This window comes from Passer montanus, unplaced genomic scaffold (assembly GCF_014805655.1).
Source record: "Passer montanus isolate IOZ18808 unplaced genomic scaffold, ASM1480565v1 scaffold7, whole genome shotgun sequence".
NCBI lineage: Eukaryota > Metazoa > Chordata > Aves > Passeriformes > Passeridae > Passer > Passer montanus.
Genome location: NW_024372147.1, coordinates 15,003,565 through 15,024,969, shown reverse-complemented (window position 1 = coordinate 15,024,969; position 21,405 = coordinate 15,003,565). Strand labels below are relative to the sequence as shown.

The following is a 21,405-nucleotide window of genomic DNA, read 5'->3' as shown; positions in this document are numbered from 1 at the left end:
AATGCCAGAAGTTTTACTGTAAACACAGGTGAGCAAAATAAGATGCTGCCTGATTTTAAGGGACTTAAAGAATTTGCAGAACAGCTGAAGTCTGCGCCAGCCACATTTCAGCTCCTAGCCCCTCAATTAAAACTGATGAGAGAAGCAGTATCATGTCTTCCTCTCTCGGTGGCAATATGCTTGTGTGGGAATTCCCACACCAAACTGGGACAGCAGCAATCCATCCAGCAGTTTGGATTTGACAGTAACCAATACCAGATGTTTCAGCCAAGGCATAATAAAACGCAGAGAGAGTAACTGGAGAAAACTGCTCATTTTTTCTCAATTTCCCATGGGTCTCTGGGCAAGGCACATATCCTGGGGTATACAGCATCCCAAGAAATTAGTCTGGTTACTCAGAAATTTGCCACAAAGCTGTTCAAGTGGCAACCCTGAATTCATTGCTAACTCTCTATTTCTATCGCAATTCATTGCTGACTCTCTGTCCCTACTGCAGGGCCCTTAAGAGAGTTGGATCCACATTTTAATCTAATTATTAAAAGTAAAGAAGATAAAACAATTCTAGAAATTCTAAAAGAGCTTGGTTTTCGGTTTTTTTTCCTCTTACAAAGTGACATATTTTTAAAGTGCTGTCAGGTTAGCAGGCGTCTTGAGAGCTGAACGTAGACACAGGAAACCACATCTGCAGGCCCAGTCTTTTCCTGATGGCATTTGCACATCAGTTAATACAGCTGAGAATCATGTCCTGCTCATCATGCCAGGTGTTTGCCCAAGATACCAAGTGAACAACTACTCTGGAGTCCAGTCAGATGCAGCTCAGAAAACTCTGCTTTCAGGTATTCCCTGAAGCACCCCAGTCCCTTGAAGAGAATCCTTCTCAGTCAGGAAACCCTTGCTGACAAATGCACACATCTAAAACTCTGTCCTGCAAAAGATGTCATACAACACAGGGCTTAGGGTAAAATGAAAACCACTGGCACCTGGGTCTGACCCAGTCAAATGGGCGGGAGCCATCCTGCTCCTGGAGCTGGGCAGATGTGAGGCAGCTGGGCAGGAGCATTCAGCAGCTGCATTTCTGCTGCACCTCTGCCAATGCCATCAGCCATGCTAAGTGGTGATAGGCACATCCTTGGTTTTGCCAGCTGAAATACACAGCTTTAGCTATGTTGGATCAGCAACACACATCTGCAACAGAGCTCAGTGCAAACAAGGCCTGGACACTTTTTCTTCCTGTTTTTTTATTTCTCTGGAGGATCTCACAACAAATCAAAATTATAGTTTTGTAGAAATGCACAGAACATTTATTTAGTTTGACAGAAGTGTACAAATTTTTCAGAAAGACAAAAAGGCACAAAACAGGTTTCTTACTGCCTAGCACAGAGAATCCCATAAATCTGAAAGCAGAAAGCTATCTGATTTCTACACAGGAAAGCAGTGGAGTTTCAGAAGAGTTCAGTTAACTGAAGCCTACCATTTATCCCCTTGCTTTTCTTTTGACCAGTGAGATGGTTTCATCTGGTAAATTTTAATGTGTAAGGACACTTACTGAAATGAGGAACAGTTATAATACAATAACTGATTTAGTGCATCTCGGCACAGAAATTGGCAGTAGTATCAAAAGGTTAATAAGCTTTGGGACATGAAAAAACACAAATTTGCAATTATGCTCAGACATAAAAAAATATCCCCTTCTGAGCAGTTCCTGAGCTAGAAGATAAGGAAAATGACCCAACAGCTAAGGGTATATAGCACATTTCAGCAAAAACTCGAGCCATCATTGTTACATTGCTGTCTTCTCATGTTATATCACAGCTGTACTGATACACACTCTGGAATCTCAAGTAGCAGACCCATCTCTCTTAGCTCATCCTTGTAAGAAGAGGACTTGCAAAAATCAACACTAGCTTTCATAGTCCTTGGTGGCACCTCTACAATTTCAAAATGTTATGTCTCCCCTGCTACTCATTGCTTCTTGCAAAGCATTTGAAATCATGCCATAAATGAAAGATTATACAACAAAGGCTTCAAAATAACTTACTTGCTATATTTATCAAGGGGAAAATTTTGCATTTACTATTAAATACTACCCTTAAAGCCAGATAGTCATACAGAGAATGACTACAGAAATTTAGAAAAGCAAACACAGTTATCTTTCCAAAGTGCTACTGAGATTAGGAAACAAGTTATCAGAGGTAAACAATCTTTTCCTCTACTCTGGCTCCACTTTCTGCATCCTGCAGGCTCTCAGTCTGGTTGTCCAGCAGCAGTTCATCTACCTGTGACTGGATGGATCCTTGGTTTGGAACATTTGTCTCGGAACCTTGGGTGTGTGATGTGTTCAGATCTGTAACACAAGAGAAGGACAATGCATTTTTCTGCCATTCCCATGTCATCAAAAAGGTCAAATTCTGACTTTTTCATTAGCATCATTTTCTAGTTTGCTGCATCTGTCTGGAAAGGAAAGCAGTACTCTAGAAAAAATTGTACTACAGCCTGGTGAGATGTACCTTACCCAAAGTTAGTGAAATCTATTCAAGCAATAATAATAATTATAAATGCGTAGCCATACTTTACTAAACAGACACACAATAATGGAAAGACATAAGCAAGGTTAGAATTGAGCTAGAAGGAGGGAAACATACAGTATATAATCAGCACCTTTGTTAGTAATAATACAGTTGTAAGATTAATATAGTTTTCATCATTACACAGAATTTTATTTGTAAGCCTTCCTTTTATGGATGCAAAAGAATTAAGTGAGCAAAGTTAAAAGTCTACATGGCTGGCATTTGCATTCAGCTTTTTCTACCAAGTCTACCTGTGTTTATTGGCACAAACTACCTACTCTGTTCTGTCTTGATCTTTTTGGTGTGACATGGAGAGAAACACTTGCATCCAAACACTAGAACATGATTTCACAAGGATCTTGTTATCTTTCAAATTTTCTCCCACAAATGCAGAGAATCAGGTACTTGTTTTCCAGCATTCCACAACGAACACTGCTATGATGATAGCTTTATAAACCAAAACAACACAACTACACTTGGGTTTTATCCCTAGTCAGCATTTTGTAGCAGTTTGGGCCCTCAGGACCTGCATCTCAGTAGTTAGCTTTCCTACATCTGTATTTCTTCAAAGCAATCTTACTATAAAAACAAGCTGCGTAACAAAGAACGTATATCCTCACGCACAGCAATGAAAAATATCCGATAAAAATATCTATGGATATGCTGCAATACTTTTCACCGTAATCTTAGCCTGACCAACTCTTCTATTACATCAGGAGGTTTAAATTTTCATTCTTCCCTCTCAGAAAAGGACTCTGTAGAAAGAAAGGCAGCTTTGAACCCCTTGTAGAGCATGGTAATGCCAGAAGGATGCAAACCAAGAACTGGGGTTCTTTGAGCCTTGATCACTCATGCAGAGCTGAAGAGACATTTCACGCGTGCTCTGGTCCCTACTTCTCACGTGTATGTGCAATGGAAATCTGCTATGAAGGATCTATTTGCGTTTTTACACACCATGTCACTTAACTGGTGGCAATTCATAATGGGACATGCCCACATTTGGCATTCCCCAAATATATGTGACTTTCATCAGTCTTGTTCACTGAGGCAGGAGCTCAAGGTAAAACAAGCTTCCTGGCACCCTGAAAAGCCTAGGCTCTCTGGCTGCTCCCTGGCATGGGTGTGTGGAGCAGTGTGGGATGATTATACAGTGGGCATGTGGGAACACATCATATCACAGCCGCTGCCTTCAGCATCTTCTCCTCTTTGATACTCTCACAGCTGGGGGGAGCAAACAGGCTTTGGGGCTGCAGCATCCAGCACAAACCACATGCATCTTATTCTTGCTCCCAAGTATGCAGAGTCAATGGCAGGAGCAAGGTATTTATACATGAGCTTAGTGGGATGACACAGAACGTTACAAAAATTAGTTTCCATTGTCTTTCTTTCACTGTTTTATACTGGATTAAGTTTCAGTCTTGATGAAAATCCAGAAAAAGTCTTGATTGTGAGTTATTTGCAATATATAACACAGAAAGTCTTGACTCCCTAACTTAGTCAAAAAGGCCTGATTTTTTGAAGATGATGTCTGCACTTATTTCTTTTTGATGGTTATATTAGAAAAAGATTGCAATTTGCAGCCCACAGGAGAAAGCAAAAATATGTCTGCCCATCTTCATGAAAACTGGATGCATTTGGTATGTTTATTTTTTAAAAAGAGCCCTACTAGCAGAAGCTCCTCAATTTCTAAACACTTACATTTTCATGTAATTTTACCTACATTAGTATTTCTTTTAAGTCCTGTGAGTCTATTCACATTACCCAAGTTAAGTACATAAGAATACCAGGGAGTAAACACTTATTTGAAAGATCTGTTTCCAAAGTTTAAGAAGTACATAATTTGAGAAGCCTAATTACAAATTTGAAAATACACAGAAAAGAAACACCTTACATGCAATTATTTTTCACCATCAAAACTAAACAGTAATTGCTTCAGCAATTAAAACAGTAGCTGTTTCCAAACCATTTCTCATTAACTGTTACAACTACAAGCAGCACAGCTGAGCAGTGGAAACTCTTCAGCATTCTGGAAAAACAAATCAGATCCTGTCACTATCAAAATAAATGATTTATCACTAGTTCAGCTTCTTTTTTATTTATTTTTTCCTAAATATATTGCATCTGGGAAACCTGAACAGCAGGAGAGCACCCAGGAGGTAAGAGCACAGCTGCTGCTGGGGCGCCAAGTGGCTTCAGGCTGGAAAGGCTGTGCTTAATCTAACTGAGGAGGGAAGGGGCTGGTTTTGGATGCACTTCAGGTGGCACTCAACACAGACTCTGCCTAATAAAAGCACAATGTGTCCCCAAGGCCAGCACACGCAGCCTGCCATCAGGGAGGGTGGCTGCTGTCGCTCTGCCCAGTGCCATGCTGGAAGCAGCTGAGCCAGCAGACCAGCTGGTATCACGGGCAGCAGCATGATGTGCCCCGAGGGTGGATGCATGTGAAGTGTGGAAGAAGTGCTAGAAATGGTAACAACAGTTTCAGGTGAAGGGAGACTGAGAAAAGTGGACTGAACTGCCAGTCAGCCTTGGTTGTTGTAATGCAGAACAGTAACAGCAGCCAACAGCAGCTCAGCCTCCCCTGAGCTCTCCATAGCATGGGGAAACTGAGTTGCCCTCATCACCAAGCAGGAGAAAGGTAGGAGAAATCTTCTTCTTGAAATGCTTTCCCAAAACAAGGAGGAAACTTATGAAACCAGACTTGAAAACATCAGCTGATGTCTACTAAGGAACTCTGAGAGCTGAGGATGTTTAATAAAAATAAAAAAGGAAAACAAACTGATTATTTGTGCAGACAGCAAGACAAAGGGGCTGTCAGAAAGTGACACCCAAGAAGCTCTCTCTCCCATGATCCCCTAGCAGCTGGGAAACCCATGGGAACTCCCCAGTCTCTCTCCAGGCCCAGTCTCTGCTGCACTGAGGCAAACATCAGAATTCACTGTGGATCATGAGTCAAGCAAATACAGACCATTGGGCTTTTATGAGCTTCCTTCAATGTGATTGTAATTCACCTGTCAAAATCAGCCATAAAATGAGTGCTGTGTTATCCCCTTTGTTTCAATTCAGCATTTACTTACCCTTTTTTCTGCTCTCCTCCAAGCTACAGCTCTCTCCGGCAGGCTGTGTTTGGCTCAACAGCGCGCCCACCAGACCAGCACCCACATCACCAGCACCCAGAAAAAGCTGGGGCACAGCCCCTGCCCACAGCCTTGCTGCCCGGCTGGGCTCTGCCTGCTGCCGTGCTCCCAGCCCTCACAGAGAGGACAAACAAAAGGGCTCTGCCTGGCCATAGCCATCCACTTGCTCATTTACACTGTTTTTCTTTCATCACAAGATAAATGCAGAAAATACTCCCTGACTATTTCCAAAGCTTTAACAAAAATGAGCTGTAGCTCAGATCCTTCCACAGTCTACTCTTGACACAGCTTTCTGCTCCCTCCCACTTTTGCACCAGGCAAGAGCTGTGAGCATCTCTCTGTACCGTGGTCACCAGAATTTCTGTGCAAACTGAAACCCCCTTTACCTGTTTCTCACTTACATAAAATATATTTCTTCTGCAATATTTCAAGTAAGTCTTTTCTTAAGAACAAGCCAGATCCACAGCTGCATCACGGATAACCCAGGTTAAAGTGAACAGCAGACCAGAGAAATCCACTCTTTCAAAGTTGGGCTGGTCAAAAGGCAAAAAAGGGTGTGCTTGAGGTTGGTGACCAAATATTAGGTGATCTGTGACAGCACTTCAGCCTTTTTGGGACTTGTAGCCTGTGCCATACCTCAGTATTAAATACTCCTAAAGTACAGCTTTTACTCCTTTTAATCTCAGCTAAGACCATTTCATTGAATAAAGAAACCCCAGGCATTCCCAGCAGCCTTCCCCACTAATTTTTGCAAAAGGAGTTAAAGGCTGTTTCTAACAATCCAATCACAAATTGTCTCATTCACACAGACACTCTCAAATTCAACACTAAAAAACAAATGCAGGTTTTTTTCCCCCATTTTCCTTGGTTTAGGCCTGGTACCATGAGGACAAGCATCAGGAAACTGCGGAGAGGCACTCTTTCCATACTTTTTTAGACCACCTCAATATGAAAACAATGGCAGACGGCAGGCCTGTTGTATGTGGGATCAGTTCTCAAAGGAGTTTATAAGGGGACCTCAGTTTTCCAAACAGTGTCTGGGTCCAAACTCTGATAAACGACAGCTCCTGACTGAAAACATGGTACTGTTTTACAGGAAAGGAAAGAAAAAACAGGTAGCATTCTGCATCTTAACTACCTTATCTTTTCCACAGCATTAAGAGAGAGGATTAGTAGTATCTCACAAACTGCTGACAAGGTGAAGGACAAAGGAATGGTATTTGCAGGAATCTGAAATCAATAGTGTAAAAAACAAACACAGCCCGTGTACCTGGGGGGGCAGGGGATACAAAAGCCAAGTAAACAACTCATTAGTCACACTGATTCTCACCTCCTGTCTGTTGTCATAGGATGTAAGCACTTCCACATCAAATAAATGCCACAGATTTTCTCCTTCGCCCCCTTCACCCCTCCTCTCTCTCTCCCAGGATCAGAGCACTTGATGTTAAGGCTAGACTGCACACAGTGAAGATTGTGGAAAGGACAGGAGAACCAGGGCACTAAGAAACACTCCAAACAAAAAACACCTCTCAAGTCTCTGTGTTTTGAACAGAAAGCCTTTAGTGTTCCTCCTTCAGCTCTGACCCTGCTTTCACAGTATCACAGGATAATTCAAATTGGAAGGGATCTCAGAAGACCTCGGATTCAAACTCCCCCTCAAAGCTGGGTTAGGTTTGAGGTCAGGCCAGGCTGGATACTTTTTTAGTGGGGAAAAAAAAAGGGGGGAGGGGAGGGAACAGAAAAGTGGGGGGGAAAAAAAAAGTGGCGAGGAGGGTAGAAAGAACACACCACATGGATTTTGCAGACAATTACCTTGCTGTGACTCTCCGAGATTTGTCACATTGACCCTCTTTACAAAATAAAATTGCATAATAAAACTGCATTAAATGAAGTGTGATATATGCCACTTTTAGCAACAAATACGTTGAAGAGACGCAAAAGTACTAACCTTCTGAAATAATAAATCGAGTTAGGTTTCGGTTTTACATGTATTTATAACAACTGGTACCAAGTTCATTTGGACTGACAGCTGACACATCAGCTTCAGACCACAGCTATTTGAAATGGCAGAGCTGCTCTATTTAATCCCCACACTGGCACTCATGCATAATGCAAAGCAAAAGCAGACACCTAACAACCAGTGCTAAGTCTACCGGGTCTGGGATATTCAAAGGAATTCAAGGGTAACAACAGGCTCTCATTTGCCACCACAGTTCAACAGCAAATGGCAGCCTAACTCCCATGGGATCCACTGAAAAACCCACTGGCAAATCCCACAGCAGCTCTTTGTCTCTAATGATGCTCCCAGGGGTTTCCATGCAGATTCATTAGCAACAGACAGCCAATTCCCCCGGGAACTCCAAGCACCTCAGCCTTTCTCTCCCTTTCCTCACCATGACCAATTTTGACTGCTTTTTTTAATGCCTACTAAGACTTTCCCAAATTGCAATGGATTTTCCACACTGCAAGTTCAGTTGTTTAAAGTTGGTGGAAGAAAGGGAACACTATGCAGTGTATGCGCAGTACCTGGAACGCCAGGGCTTTACCCTGGAACAACCAGGATACTGCTGCTACTGAAGAACACTTGCTATAGAAAAGTTTCGTGTTAGCCTCGATGATTTGAGGACAACTCCCAGCAGTTTCACTGGCAGTTGAGATCCCACATCCCATCAACAAACCAGGCCCTTCACAACTCAATAAAGCTGATTTCACAGTAGGAACTGAATTTAGTCTTGGGCCTCAAAAAACACTGGGAAAAAATATTTTGACCCTAAAGCTACCAAGGAAAGAGGAGCCTAATCCATTTTCCAGCTGACTGAATAAGGCAAGAAAATTGGTCTGGGAATTGTAATGCTGTTATTTACTTTTGACCAGCCCAACCCTGTGAAAAACTAGCTGCTGTATTTCTTAAGCAAACAAGCACCTTCATGAGCAAGACTTTTACACAAAAAGCAGAAGAGGAATTATTTCAGAAGATATCCTACATTAATTAGTCTTAGCAGCTTTTGGTGCATTTTTTGTTACAAGACAGAGAACAGAGAGAATTCAAAGTCTATGATGAATAAGGTCTGCAGCACAACTCTACTCTACATGTGTATGCTGCATTTTTGATCATGGTAAAATTACTGAGATCGCCATTATTCTGCATGTTTCTATTCATTTCTTGGTGTAGTTGCTGGCTTAGGTAAAACAATGCAGGTCCGTTTTCAGATTTTGCCTCATAAGTCTTCAGAGAAGGTTCGTCTAGACAATTTGGACCTAATTCTTGGCACAAGAAGCACAAAATACATATTTATTCCACCAAAATGGCATTTATCATAAAGTTCCAACTCATACTCCAGGTTTTGGAGTAATGTGATGATGCAGTCATTTTTCTTTTATTAAGGGCCAGTGAACATACTGTTTCTAACACTGGTGTTTACTAAAGAAAGTGTTTTAAAACTAACTCCAGCTCAAATACTGATAGTGTCACTGTGACATCAAATTCATAGCATGCTGATTAAAATTGATTAGGCTGATTAAAAATTTAACCAAGTTACACGGCTATGCTATCAGTTGTATTGGTTTTTGAAGCACATGGGTTCTAAGCTATTTTTGGCATGCTGTTTTTTTAATGCATATCAATAAGAGAGACTTAAAAATAGGTCTGACTCAAAATCACAATTTGTCTGTGCATTAAATACCCACAGTCTCATCTTGCGAGGGCAGGCTGCCTGACAGCTGTCTGCTTCTGCTTATTATTAATTTATTTAAGTATGAATTCCCTATTAAACTGTCTTTGTACTAAGCTTTGAAGCTTTAGCTGGTCAATTACAGACAAACACGTGGTCCAACAGGTATTCTGCTAACAACGAACACATGTTTTATTGACCTACTTCTCTTCCAGCTCATTAAACACAGCTGCACTCAAATGATCAAGAGGAAAGCACCGTAAAACCCCAAGAACACTCTTCCTACAGAGGATCATAAGGAGCATGGCCAGCCGCCGCCGCAGGGCAGCAGCAGCACACCCACGCAGAGCATCCCTGCGGGGCAGGGCTGCTCGCCTGCCCTCCGACAGCGTGCTGGGGGAGCTCTGAAACCCCCGCCGCCTCCTTCTTCAGATGTCCCGTGTGGGTGTACACTCAGCGACCATTTCCTCCCAGCCTATCATCTGCTTAAGTCGTTTGGCCGGCCGGCCGAAGTCAAAACAAGCTGCCATCGGTAGGGAACGCTCCTGCTTGGAATGTTTAGTGAAGAAACAGAAACGCCATGAAGTTACAGACACAGACAGCACTACCAAGGACTCGAGGGACAACGAACCAGCTCCCCTTTTTGCTGCCTGCCAGCACACCCCCACACTTCCCTCACCCACTGTCCCAATTTGCACCCTGAAGACAAAACACTGCAGTGAGGCTTTATCTCCTTCCCTCCTGAATAAAGAGAAACAGCTAGCATTAACCCCGAAAAAGCAGTCTCTGGAACATGAAGTCATTCCCTTTGAAACAAAAGGGGACATTTACACATCAAAACTCCTCTTCTGAGCTGTTACCACAGACAGATGTTAGAGTGTTGATTAACTCTGCCTCATATTTTATGGACGCTCTTTGGTTGCGGGTTGTTTTGTTGGGGTTTTTTTCGACTTTCAAATAAACATAAAATCAAAGACCTCGGCAAAAAAGCAATTTAGTCCCCAGCGTTTGGTCACTCTTTCAGGTGCAACATAAAGAAGTGTGCTCTGGACTTTGGCAAACATTTTCTTGAGTAGCAGAAGGGCACAGCTCTGTTACAAAAGCTAAAAGAGTGAGGTAATTTATAAAACACTCAAGTCTCCTCCTAAGCACTTTGGTTTTATAGGGTAATTTCCCAACAACAGACCAGATCCACCACTTCTTACTCATAAAAGCTGACACGATCAAAACTCAAAGAGACCAGCAGAAGAGCACTAAGTCAATATATAGAATTGCTGCAGAAGAAAAAAATCAGGCAAAGCACCTGTTTCAAATCAATTACATGCTAATCTTACCCTTTAATAGAAGCTGCTGTTGTTGATTAATACAGGAAAAAATACAAGCACGACTACATGTGTGAGCATCTGAGAGAAGCCTCTTATCTATAGTCACAGAAATACTTGTTCTCTCCCAAGGTCAAAACTGAGGGAAATAGTCACTATTTTTTTATTGCATATTGAGTATTAGCACAGCCATTTTTATTCCTTTTTGGCAGGAAGTAGATGTGCTCATGTTTTCTTCTTGTAGTCCTTGAAAAAAATCAAGAAAAAACTGGAAAAGTTGTACATTCCCCATATTTTGCATTGTAAGCATAGAATTTTCAGAGTGATTGAATATTTTTAAATGAATACCCTTTTTAACTGTTTGCTAAAACCTCTGTGAACATGTAACTGCTGTGAAAACAGTCTGCATAAGAGGTAAAAATTGTACATCAAAGCCATAAAACCCCACAATTATCATATAAGCATGTGTGTCCACCCCTTGAGTGCATGGAGAGCACTTGGATCCACTGTCCTCACTTCTGCTCCCACTTCTCCCTTGTAAGAGTAACACTGGTCATACCCTTAAGCCCGAATTCATCACCTCCTCCTTTTACCTCGCCTTTACTACAGGTTTTGAAACACCTGCCTGTATTTATTTTCACTTCAGCCTGTGTTTAATGCAGGAGCCTTCCTTAGACCTTCATCTCCTCCCCAGTGGCACTGTGCTTCAATTGCTCTGCCCAGAAGACAGCTTCCCTGCAGTTTTTCTATCAGCAACAATTATCATTTTATTTTCAATTTCTATTAATAAAGAGGGGAAAAAAATCACCCTTGCCTGCTTTCCCTGCCCCTCATATATTCTTTATAATGGAATATATTTAATGCCTTTTAAACTACATGGGTTTGATTCTTCTACAACAAACCCTAAACAAATACAGAAAAATAATATCTATTTTTTATCATTTATGTCCCAGTTCTAGATCAAACTTCCAAGGAATAGTCAAGGAATCTCAGTAGGTGACTCCTGGAAATCTTCCTATTTGATTAAACTATAAGCAACTTCCATACCAGCACCAAGGCTCCTCCTCTCTACTTCCCCATTAAAAATTTACACCCAAAAGAAGTTTCCTACAGCATCTGGCAAAGGGGAACAATATACTCCATGAAATCTCCTCTACCAGTTTGGTGACAGCCAATGAAATTTATTGGAAGGCAGTTGGGTGCTCCTGTGATGAACACCAGCACAAGACAGACAATCTTCCCCAGTGTCTTAATAAATATTTAACAGCAGATGACGCTGAGGAGGTTTCGTATTACTAACACTTCATTATTTTTGTACAACATGCTACAGGCCATTTCTTGGAATATGTAAAGTATTATACTAAATAATTAAAATGAGATTGTACTTTTCAAAATAAGCCAGACAGATACACTTGGTGATTCAGCTACATGGTTTTACAGGGTGTGTTTGCATACTCAGTATCTTGCAAAATTTGATCATCCATAAACAGCTTCTTTCAGCTATTAGAATGAATTATTTATTTACATTAGTGCATCTATTTCAGGCTCTAACTTCATTACAAAATACATACAAAATATCTTAATGTACTAAAGCAGGGCACAGCAGCCAGGTCTCCACCCACAGAGAGCTTTTTCCAAGGAAAACAAAGACCTCCCAAGGAATCTTCTTAACATCGAACAACCAGCAACACTGTTGTTTTGCGGCCCTTCTCCTGAAAGATCATCTCTTTCCCTGCAGACTTGCTATCCAAGTCACACCTCTGCACATCCCTGAGCTGGAGCTCAGGATCCAGCTCACTATAAACCGGTTGTCTAGCTAAAAACCCTCTGCCCATTATTTTCTCCTTTAATATGTTCTCCTTTCATCCCTCTACTTCACTGAAACATCTACCTACTGGAAAAAAAACACAATCTATGTAAAGAATAAATCTGCATATTAGGGGGATCATCCACAAAATTCCAATTTCATTGACACCACTAATTCCACGGACTCCACAAACCACACTGAAGTTTGTGAAACCATAAAGTATGAGAAAAATGAGAAAGATTCAGCCATATTCCTGTTGCTGTTTAGTAAGTCTGCAGTTAATGAAAGCCTGAATATGGTGTGTAGATTTACACCAACACCAGTGGCGCCTCAAAAGACAGGTTCAGGCAATCTTTTTTACTCCATTCATAACCTTAAAGATGTGCACTATTTTAAACTTCCCTTCACAAATGAATGAACTGTAACGGAAAAGATAATAGAAAGAATAAAATCAGACAAGCATTACACGGGATAACTATTACTTACATTAATGTACAAAATAAAACCAGAATATCATTAGCTGCCTTAATTAAAGGGTTATGTTATAGTGCCACATCTACTGTGGTTATTTTCAGAAATGAGAAAAGTCTTTTGAAATGAGAAAATCAGTAACAGAACAACAAAATCTGACTGCTACAGAATTGAAAAGAAGCAAGTGCAATTATACTAATTGCACGTGACATATAATGACATATTTTTCACGTTGGTATCACACTACCATGTGATTTAATCCCTTTTGCCATTTGCTTTAAACAAATGGCACCATTATTCCCAAGAGGAAAAAGAAATACTTCCTCTCTGATTCATTTCCTCCAAGTATCTCAGAAACAAGGAAATCTTCCAGCAGAGCATGAAAACCAGTGTTTTGTGCTATGGAAAAGAGGCAAATTTGCTGTTATCTGTTGCAGAGTCAAAAGTAACAGCTTAATTGTTCTAATAAATCAATGAGATTTTGAACTTGGAAGATACTGGTGCTGATGTTCCTCAACTTTGTATTCTTATATATTTCCATTTAATTTTATTCTCATTATAACTTACATTGAGCACTGAATGAGTCCTGTGCTCACCTGTGTAGCCATTCACACTTATTAGGGATATGTTGAACACAGAAAAATCAATTTAGAATTGTTCTCAATGTGGCATCTACTCAATTAAAAAAGACAAAAAAATTTAAAGTAGCTCAAAATATCACACCTGCTCAGGAGGCTCCCTGACAAACTGGGAGCTCCATGGGTCATATCATCTTCTACTTCTTAAAAATTTCCCTCTTTCCCCCTTTCTACGTGAAAGAAAATCAGAAAGAATTTGGTCACTATGGGACAGTGAAAAAAAAAATTGCACTATTAAAAATATTATTATACATATCAGAAAAAAAATAGGTTGAAACATGTCTTCACATGCAATTCTGCAGGTGGTAAGGGGCTGGCCTGTCACTGACTCCAAAGGATGCTGTTTTGAAGGGTATGTTGTATGGGACACAGTTACATTCCAGCTTAGAAAAATGAGATGTACTCGGAGTTCTTTCAGCAACAGCAATATAAAAATTAACTCACAATGATTTCATATGCAGAACTGTGGTGACTTTTTTGGGGGTGTTGCTAATCATTATTTACCAAGTTCCAAGTGGTGAAAGTAATCTTACTCAACTAAGTCCTCATCATGGTATCCCATTGGCCAGCTCCAGCACTGGCAGCAGCAGCTATGCTATCTGAATAAGGCCCTGAGTTACTGGGATTTGCTTCTTTCCAAAATCCAGTGTTGAGTTGGAAGCATGGACAAAGAGACTGTACCACCTCAGATGGCTTCTTAACAGTGTAGTGCAAAGTATATTTCACCTATTTTCATCACACTTGCATCAGCTTTACATTGTATATCTCTCCTGACTGCAACAAATTCACCTTAACACAAATATGATAAAAGAGCCAGGCCTATTGTTATCAACTTCCCTGATGCAAACACAGAGCAGATACTTTTATGCAATGTCATTAGGCCACAACTTAGGTTAGCTAAGGTAGCCTGAGTGGTGATTTAACCCCAGCCAGAAACCAAACCCCACACGCCCCTCTCTTACCAAAAGAACTGGGGAGAGAATCAGAAGAGTAAAAGCAGGATAACTGATGGGCTAAGAAAAAGACAGTTTAATAGGGAAAGCAAAGGCTGTGCACACAAGCAAAACAAACCAAGGAGTTAATTCAGTGCTTCCCATGTGCTGGCAGGTGTTCAGCCATCTCCAGGAGGAGCCAGGCCCCATCATGCGAAATGCTTACTTGGGAAGACAAATGACATGACCACAAATGTTCCCCTTTCCTGCTTCTTTCCCCCACTTTATGCACTGAATTTGGTGCCACATGGTCTGGAATATCCCTCTGGTCAGTTTGGGTCACTGTCCTGGCTGTGTCTCCTCCCAGCCTGCCAAGCACCCCCAGTCCCCTCCCCACTGTGGCTGTACCAAAAGCAGAAAAGGCCTTGGCTCTGTGCAAGCCCTGCCCAGCAATAACAAAAACATCTCTGTGTTACCAACTCTGTGATCAGCACAAACCCAAAACACAGCCCCATGCCAGCCACTGAGAAGAAAATTCACTCTTACCCCAGCTGAAACCAGCACAGACAAAAAATGGACTGTTCTAAATGCCATCTAAACTAACAATGGGAAACCAAAGCAAATTAATCTGATATACAGTTTTAAGAACAGGTTAAACAGAGTAATCACCATTAGGATAATCTGCCTGAGGGAACAGGAAGGAAATTTCATATCAACTATATGGAGTTATAGGATACTACACATTGTTTCTGGAATCTTTGGTTTTTTCTGTTACAAATTAAATATTCTACATTTCTAGAAACTACTTACTTTGATGAAAGCCACTATAAATAAATTATTTTTCCAAAATCAAACTATCTAATTTGCTTATATTCATATATGTACAAATTTCTCTCCTTTAAAAAATATTTAAATTACATTAGTGAAATAGAGACCTCTTTTTGCTCCTTGGGTTTGCATTTGGCTGTTTATGAAAATCACAGGTTTTCCCATATTCCCTACAAAGATTTAAACTATGTTTTTAACTTTCATACTAAATGTATGAGATAAAACCTTCCCACATTCATGTTTCAGCAGTTTTCCAGATCAATCACTTTTCGATTCTATTTCTACAGCTACAATGTCTGAATAAATGAAGTTAAGGTAGCAGCAACAAACAATGCTGTTCACTTCAAAGCTTAAAAGAATTAAAACTGCACTGATTCCTGAAATCAAAGAGATGAATCCATAGGTAAATCCTCAGGCTAGTTAACTTGACATGTCAATTAAATGCAAGACTAATTTATTCAATTCTCAGTCTAGTCTGACACAAAACCTATACTTCCCCTCCTTCCTAATTAGCCAAAGTACTTGCTTCTTTCATGCAGTTAATTTCATAACCATTACTGTAAAGCATTAACACATTTTTCTTTCAATCATATTTTCCTCCTGTTGACTGACACACCTTTTCTAGCGAGGTTACTTATGCCAGTTTCAGTTCAGTGGGAACTTGCCTGAAGGTCTTTACTGAAGTTCCCTCCCATACACATAGAACAATGATATATAATCATGATGTTAGTTATGGGAAGAGACCTATGTCTTACCTTAAGAAATATGAATGGAAAATTATGCACTACAGTAATGTAGCTGTTTCCATTTCTGTATATATATGAAGCTTAATTGAATAGTATTTAACATATGGTAGAATGCAGTGCGATTAACTCCTTGGAAACGAGTTTAGATGGTGCTTCTCTTTAAATAATTTAAGCGGGTTTTTTTGACAGGGCAGACTTCTTACAAAATGCCTAAAATTCTGTGAAGGTTAATCAAACACAAGAGATTTATTTTCTGTACACACAAAACTTTAACTATATGTTAGATCTGGCTATGTATGTATGTGGCACATATGCAGTAAACTATACTCAGCATTTGTTTCTTAGTTCTATGTTGACCAGTTATTTAAGAATGTGTTTTTAAAGCTTATTATGAGACCTTATACACAAAGCTAGCTGGAAAATGCATGGAAATGCATGAAAATACCATGAAACATTCATCCACATGAAAACATTGAAGATTTCAGCTAACTTTTAAGTTCTTTCCCTCACTGTATTTAAGTTGGTTTTCCTTCAAAGTGATAGGAACTGACTATATCCTGCAGAGATGTCAGAAAGCAGAGGCAAAGAATGGAGATTTTCTGAAACTCTGCTAAACTCTCTGGGCTAGAAAACATGAGCAAAATACTCAAGAAAAAGAAAATCAGTTTCCTAGTATGAAATGTTTGTATTGTTCTATTTGATTGACATTGCTTAGGAACAAGTGATTTGCATAATTTCCATGTGCAGAGGCCCTTGGGGAAATTCAGCACTCTTCTCATTCCCCAGTCCTTCTCTGAACAGTGGTCCTGACAGAAGCAAGTCTGAATCATGCAGACTCATGCACTGCATTATCAGAGCATAAAATTCTTGTCACCTTCTCAATCACAAATGCAACCATGGAATGTGATGTCACATTTCTCTGGGGGGAGGCTTCCAGCCGTGCCTGCTCCAGCAATGCAGTGGTAGGGTTCACAACATCATCTGAACCATCAGAATGCTGCAAGGATTTGTTTCACTTCTTTGCATAAGGTGTCTTATGGCACCACCCAGGCAGTAACTGCACATTTTGCCTACACAACTTGGTCGGAGAGACTTACTCTGGCCTCTTGGGTGGGCTCTGGAGCCAGAGCTTGTCCCCAAGAGTTCTGGGACTGCCTTGGTGCCCTGTTACCAAGGGCAAGATAATGATGTCTACACAGTGTGCACTGACAGCAGCAGAACACAAAACTGGTCCATTGTGTCTTGAGACACTGACGCTCCAGCAGCTTATCTTAGAATCAGTGCAATTTAACTGGTACAAGCCAGTTTAATTAAAAAAGATGCTCTCATGTGGGCTCAACAGAAAAGTATCCTGGTTAGTTTCTATCTGTATGTTTGCCAGTGCAAGCTAAGCCACTTTTGAGAGGTTTAAACCCGCATATGTGTTCCTTTTCAAATTTGCACTAACTAAAATGACAACTGCAGCCAAACTAGAACGAGTTTCACCAGGCTACTTACTTAGGCATTTTTAGAAATGTTAATCTCTTTTACTAATCAGCTTGGTTTGCTGATTGTAGTGATGTGACTAGCCTGCCCTACCTTTGGTTATAACTTGCTGTTTTGGCACATACCAAAGACTAGTAAGGCTGTACTGGATGTCTGTTTAATTCATTACAAGGAGTACTAAGGAGCAAGTTCCTTAATCACTGATGTAAGACAATTAACCGTTGTACTTGTGTATGTTTTCAATTCCTAATTCTGCTGCCCACTGGTCTTTGCTGTGACCTGACCTGCAAGAAGCTGGTGTGAGAACAGAAGCTATTCTGCACTGCCAACTGCACAAAAAGCAGCTCAGGCACTGCTGCAGCATTGACATGCCACGTCTCCTGAATTTCACAACTGTGGAGAAAATCCCACCAGATCATTTAATCTCTTACACCGTTGGTCCCCAAGACTTTTAGCTGTTGCGTTTTTACATCCTCGTCTACAACTCACACTAATGAAAGAAGTTAGATCAAAACTAATATTGTCCAAAATGAGAAATAAACCCCAGATAATTTAGAGTTTCTCATAGGTTTTTAAGACCTTCAAGAAATTTTCAGTGCATGCAGTGCTCAGATAGGCAGCCTCTTCCACTAATTTTGGTAGCCACCATCAGTAACTGCCATGCAGCCTAGGTATCTTTGGGGGTACTGGTAAAATGCAAGAACAAAGAAAGATAATGCAGTAAGAGTTCAACTCATTTCAAAGATTATATTATTCTTTGGAAGTGATACCATTGTCTGTCCACAGATCTTTCAAGATATTTTCATTCCTCAGTGAAGCAAGAACAGGGTGTTTGAACACTGATTATTATTCTAAGACAGGAAATCAAGAGCTATTCTAACCAGAAATCATCAAGTAATGCACATATGTTCTGAAACAATCAATAAAATGCACTTGAAGAAGAGTGACTTCTGCTCGCAAAAAATAGGTCAAAAGCCTTGGGAAAAGAATGAGAGAAAAACATTACTACTATGCAGACACAAAAAGGATTTTTGCGGGTTTTTTCAGTAATTTTCTGTTCTGCTGATTTTCTCACCTATCATCAAAAATGTTGCAAAGAAACATGCAACTGTTTTATCAAAATGTCCTGCTTCCACTACTACCAAGCTGTCTTTGTTCCTAGGACTGTTCAGCCAGAGAGGGGACAAACTGCCTGCACTACTTCATAATTAAATAAAGTATTAATTACCATTATTAAAGGAATCCTTGTTGCTTTTGCAGGAAAAAGACATCTGCTGGTAAGGACTAGTGGATTTCCACAGTACACTAGTTAATGCTGGCTGACAAGAAGTGTCTGTTTTGATGTCCACCTGATTTTCACTAGTCCCTGCTACATCAGAATTTGAGATATTCATCCCATACACACCGTCCTTGTAAACGAGAGAAGAATTTGATCTGTTGATTCTTCTTAGAGACACGCACACTAGAGCTTCATTGAAGTAGAATGCATTTTCACCATGTAAGCTGTCCAATTGATTATGTCCCATTATCTGCAGAAAGGGAAAAAAATAGCAAAAAAACAAAGCAGAGAATTTTATTTTCACCTTTGTCAAGTAACAGAACCAGAGAATCACAGAGTATGTCAAGTTGGAAAGGACTCATAAGAATCATGGAGTCCAACTCCCTGCTTCTCACTATGTAAAAGTGTATGAATTTAAGCATTGTCCTGAAGAATCCCTATACCAGGATGCAGAAAATTAACTGCCAGACAAATGGAGATTCATAGCAAATAGTCATCTAATCTGCCAGAGGTTAACCTCAAAACACATTAAATTTTATGTGCATTCAGGAATAAACAGCAATAAACTAGCAGATCTGGTCTTAGCTCACCTTGAAAGAAGTAATAACTGCAAAGTAAGAGATAAAAAAGGACCACTATCTGGGATGCATTGAGCTCTGCTGACTAATTCCAGTGGGTTAATATTTTTCCTCATGGCTCAACATGCCACTTCTCATACATAAATCTGTGTACTATGCAATCCAAAAATAACACTGTACCTCACATAGACAGGCAATCACAGAGAACAGGGTTGCAGCAGTCAGACTGGAGATGGCAAACAGCTTTAGCAAGCAAGCCATGGCTCCCAAGGGCAGAAAATGCAGCTCCTGCAGACTCTTTGTCTGCAGGTGTTTATTAAGGCCAATCTCACAGAAAAACACAGGAGTATTAGAGTGAGTTATTGCATTGTTTGGTCACACAAAATTATCTAGGCTGTGTGTAATACCAAAACATTGGGAGGAGAATACCAGCTGACTGACAATCACTCAACCTGTTCCACTGCTGCACAGAGTAGGTAGTGGAAACACAGGAGAAAGACAATCTTAAGGTCTGGATGGATTCAAAGCCATGTAGTCTACTTAAAAAAAAATACAAGTAGACTTATGAATGAAATATTAGATTACAAAAACTACTACTTTCTGACACTCAGCACTGAATTATTTTGCCTCTCTGTGCAATCCAGACATCCCTGTATCAGACTATTATCCTTCAATTTCCCCTCCTAGAAGGATTTCAGAGGTCACATTCCTTAAAGCTGATGGGAAACTTCACTTTTGGATTTATCATCCACTTCTTAAGCACTGCCAAACAAGTCAAAACTGCAGCACATGCTATGCTAGTGTCTTCGTTGTTTGGGCTAGCAAGTGTATACGGGTAAGTCATGTTCACACTGTGTTCACAAAAGCTGGATGAAAAGGGAGAGGTCAAAGACCAATCCTTTAACCCCTCAGGCAGGCAATATCCTAGATGCCAAATGGTTATGGTTGAGTTGCCAGCGGAAAAACTATGGAGGTGATGGCTTGAAGAAAGCCTCTACAGATTTTCTTGTGAAAATGAGAACCTGAGGGGAAAAAGAAGCTGTCTGGGTCAGTGAGCTTTCCACATGTGGAAAAGACAGACAAAATGTTTTGATTTTCAGGTGCTTTAGAGAACAGTTATGGAAATCAAGACCACAACCACGAAGCAGGTATTAGAGATGAGGACCTACCTGGCAGGTGAGCATCCAGACAGCTGAGTTCAGAGGCAGACTGTGTCCTTCACCCTCAACAAAAACTTAATCATTTTATTGTTAAACACTTAAGCAGCTTCGAGGCTACTTTTAATTGCACCCCCAAATAATAAGCATCTCCAAGGATTTATACTGTCAGGGATGGAGCCACACACCAACCTCTTCCCCTAGGGGGCTGGTTGTTTCAGGGAACAGGACAGCAGGGTCTGATATGTGGGGTTCACAAGACCCTGATGTTTGTTACTCCTGAAGGTGCACCTTTTCCTTCCTGGAGGTAGTGGTCCAGGAAAAAGAACAGCAATCAAAAACTTCATTAAGTGCTCTATATGCTTAATCATTACAATAATTAAATTTTTCTACAATATGCAGAGACACAATGTATCTTACAGTAGCAAAGCAGAATGAAACACAGATTCTTGTATTTACAATTTCTGTCTTCTCAATTTAATGAACATCTGCCTAAGTTTGGATTTTGTAGGTATCTAGCTTAAAATCACAGAATAGTTGAGGTTGAAAAGGACCTCTAGGAGACATGTGGTCTAACCCCCATGCCAAATCGGGGCCACATAGAGACAGTTGCCAAGGTCGATGTCCAGGTGGCTTTTGATTATCTCCAATGACAGAGACTCCACAACCTCGCTGGGCAACCTGTTCCAGGGCTCCATCACCCCAACAAGAAAAAAATAGTTTTCTGGCGTTCAGAATGAATCTTCAGTATTTTTGTTTGTGCCCATTGCCTCTGGTTCTGCCACTG

At 40.5% G+C, this 21,405-nt stretch overlaps 1 protein-coding gene across 7 annotated transcripts in view; it reads right to left on the bottom strand.

The window, feature by feature from the left end:
* Positions 1 to 1,216: 1,216 nt before the first annotated feature.
* Positions 1,217 to 21,405, bottom strand: part of ARHGEF28 (Rho guanine nucleotide exchange factor 28) — an 86,590-nt gene continuing 66,401 nt past the window's right edge. For 6 of the 7 annotated variants that reach the window (XM_039729871.1, XM_039729869.1, XM_039729873.1 and 3 more), the window contains 2 exons: positions 18,833 to 19,133; positions 1,217 to 2,344 (listed from right to left, as the gene is read on the bottom strand). In XM_039729871.1, the coding sequence (XP_039585805.1) occupies positions 2,187 to 2,344; positions 18,833 to 19,133 (459 nt within the window). In that variant the 3' untranslated portion in view covers positions 1,217 to 2,186. The remainder of the gene's footprint in view (positions 2,345 to 18,832; positions 19,134 to 21,405) is intronic. The other variant, XM_039729870.1, reaches the window with a different exon arrangement.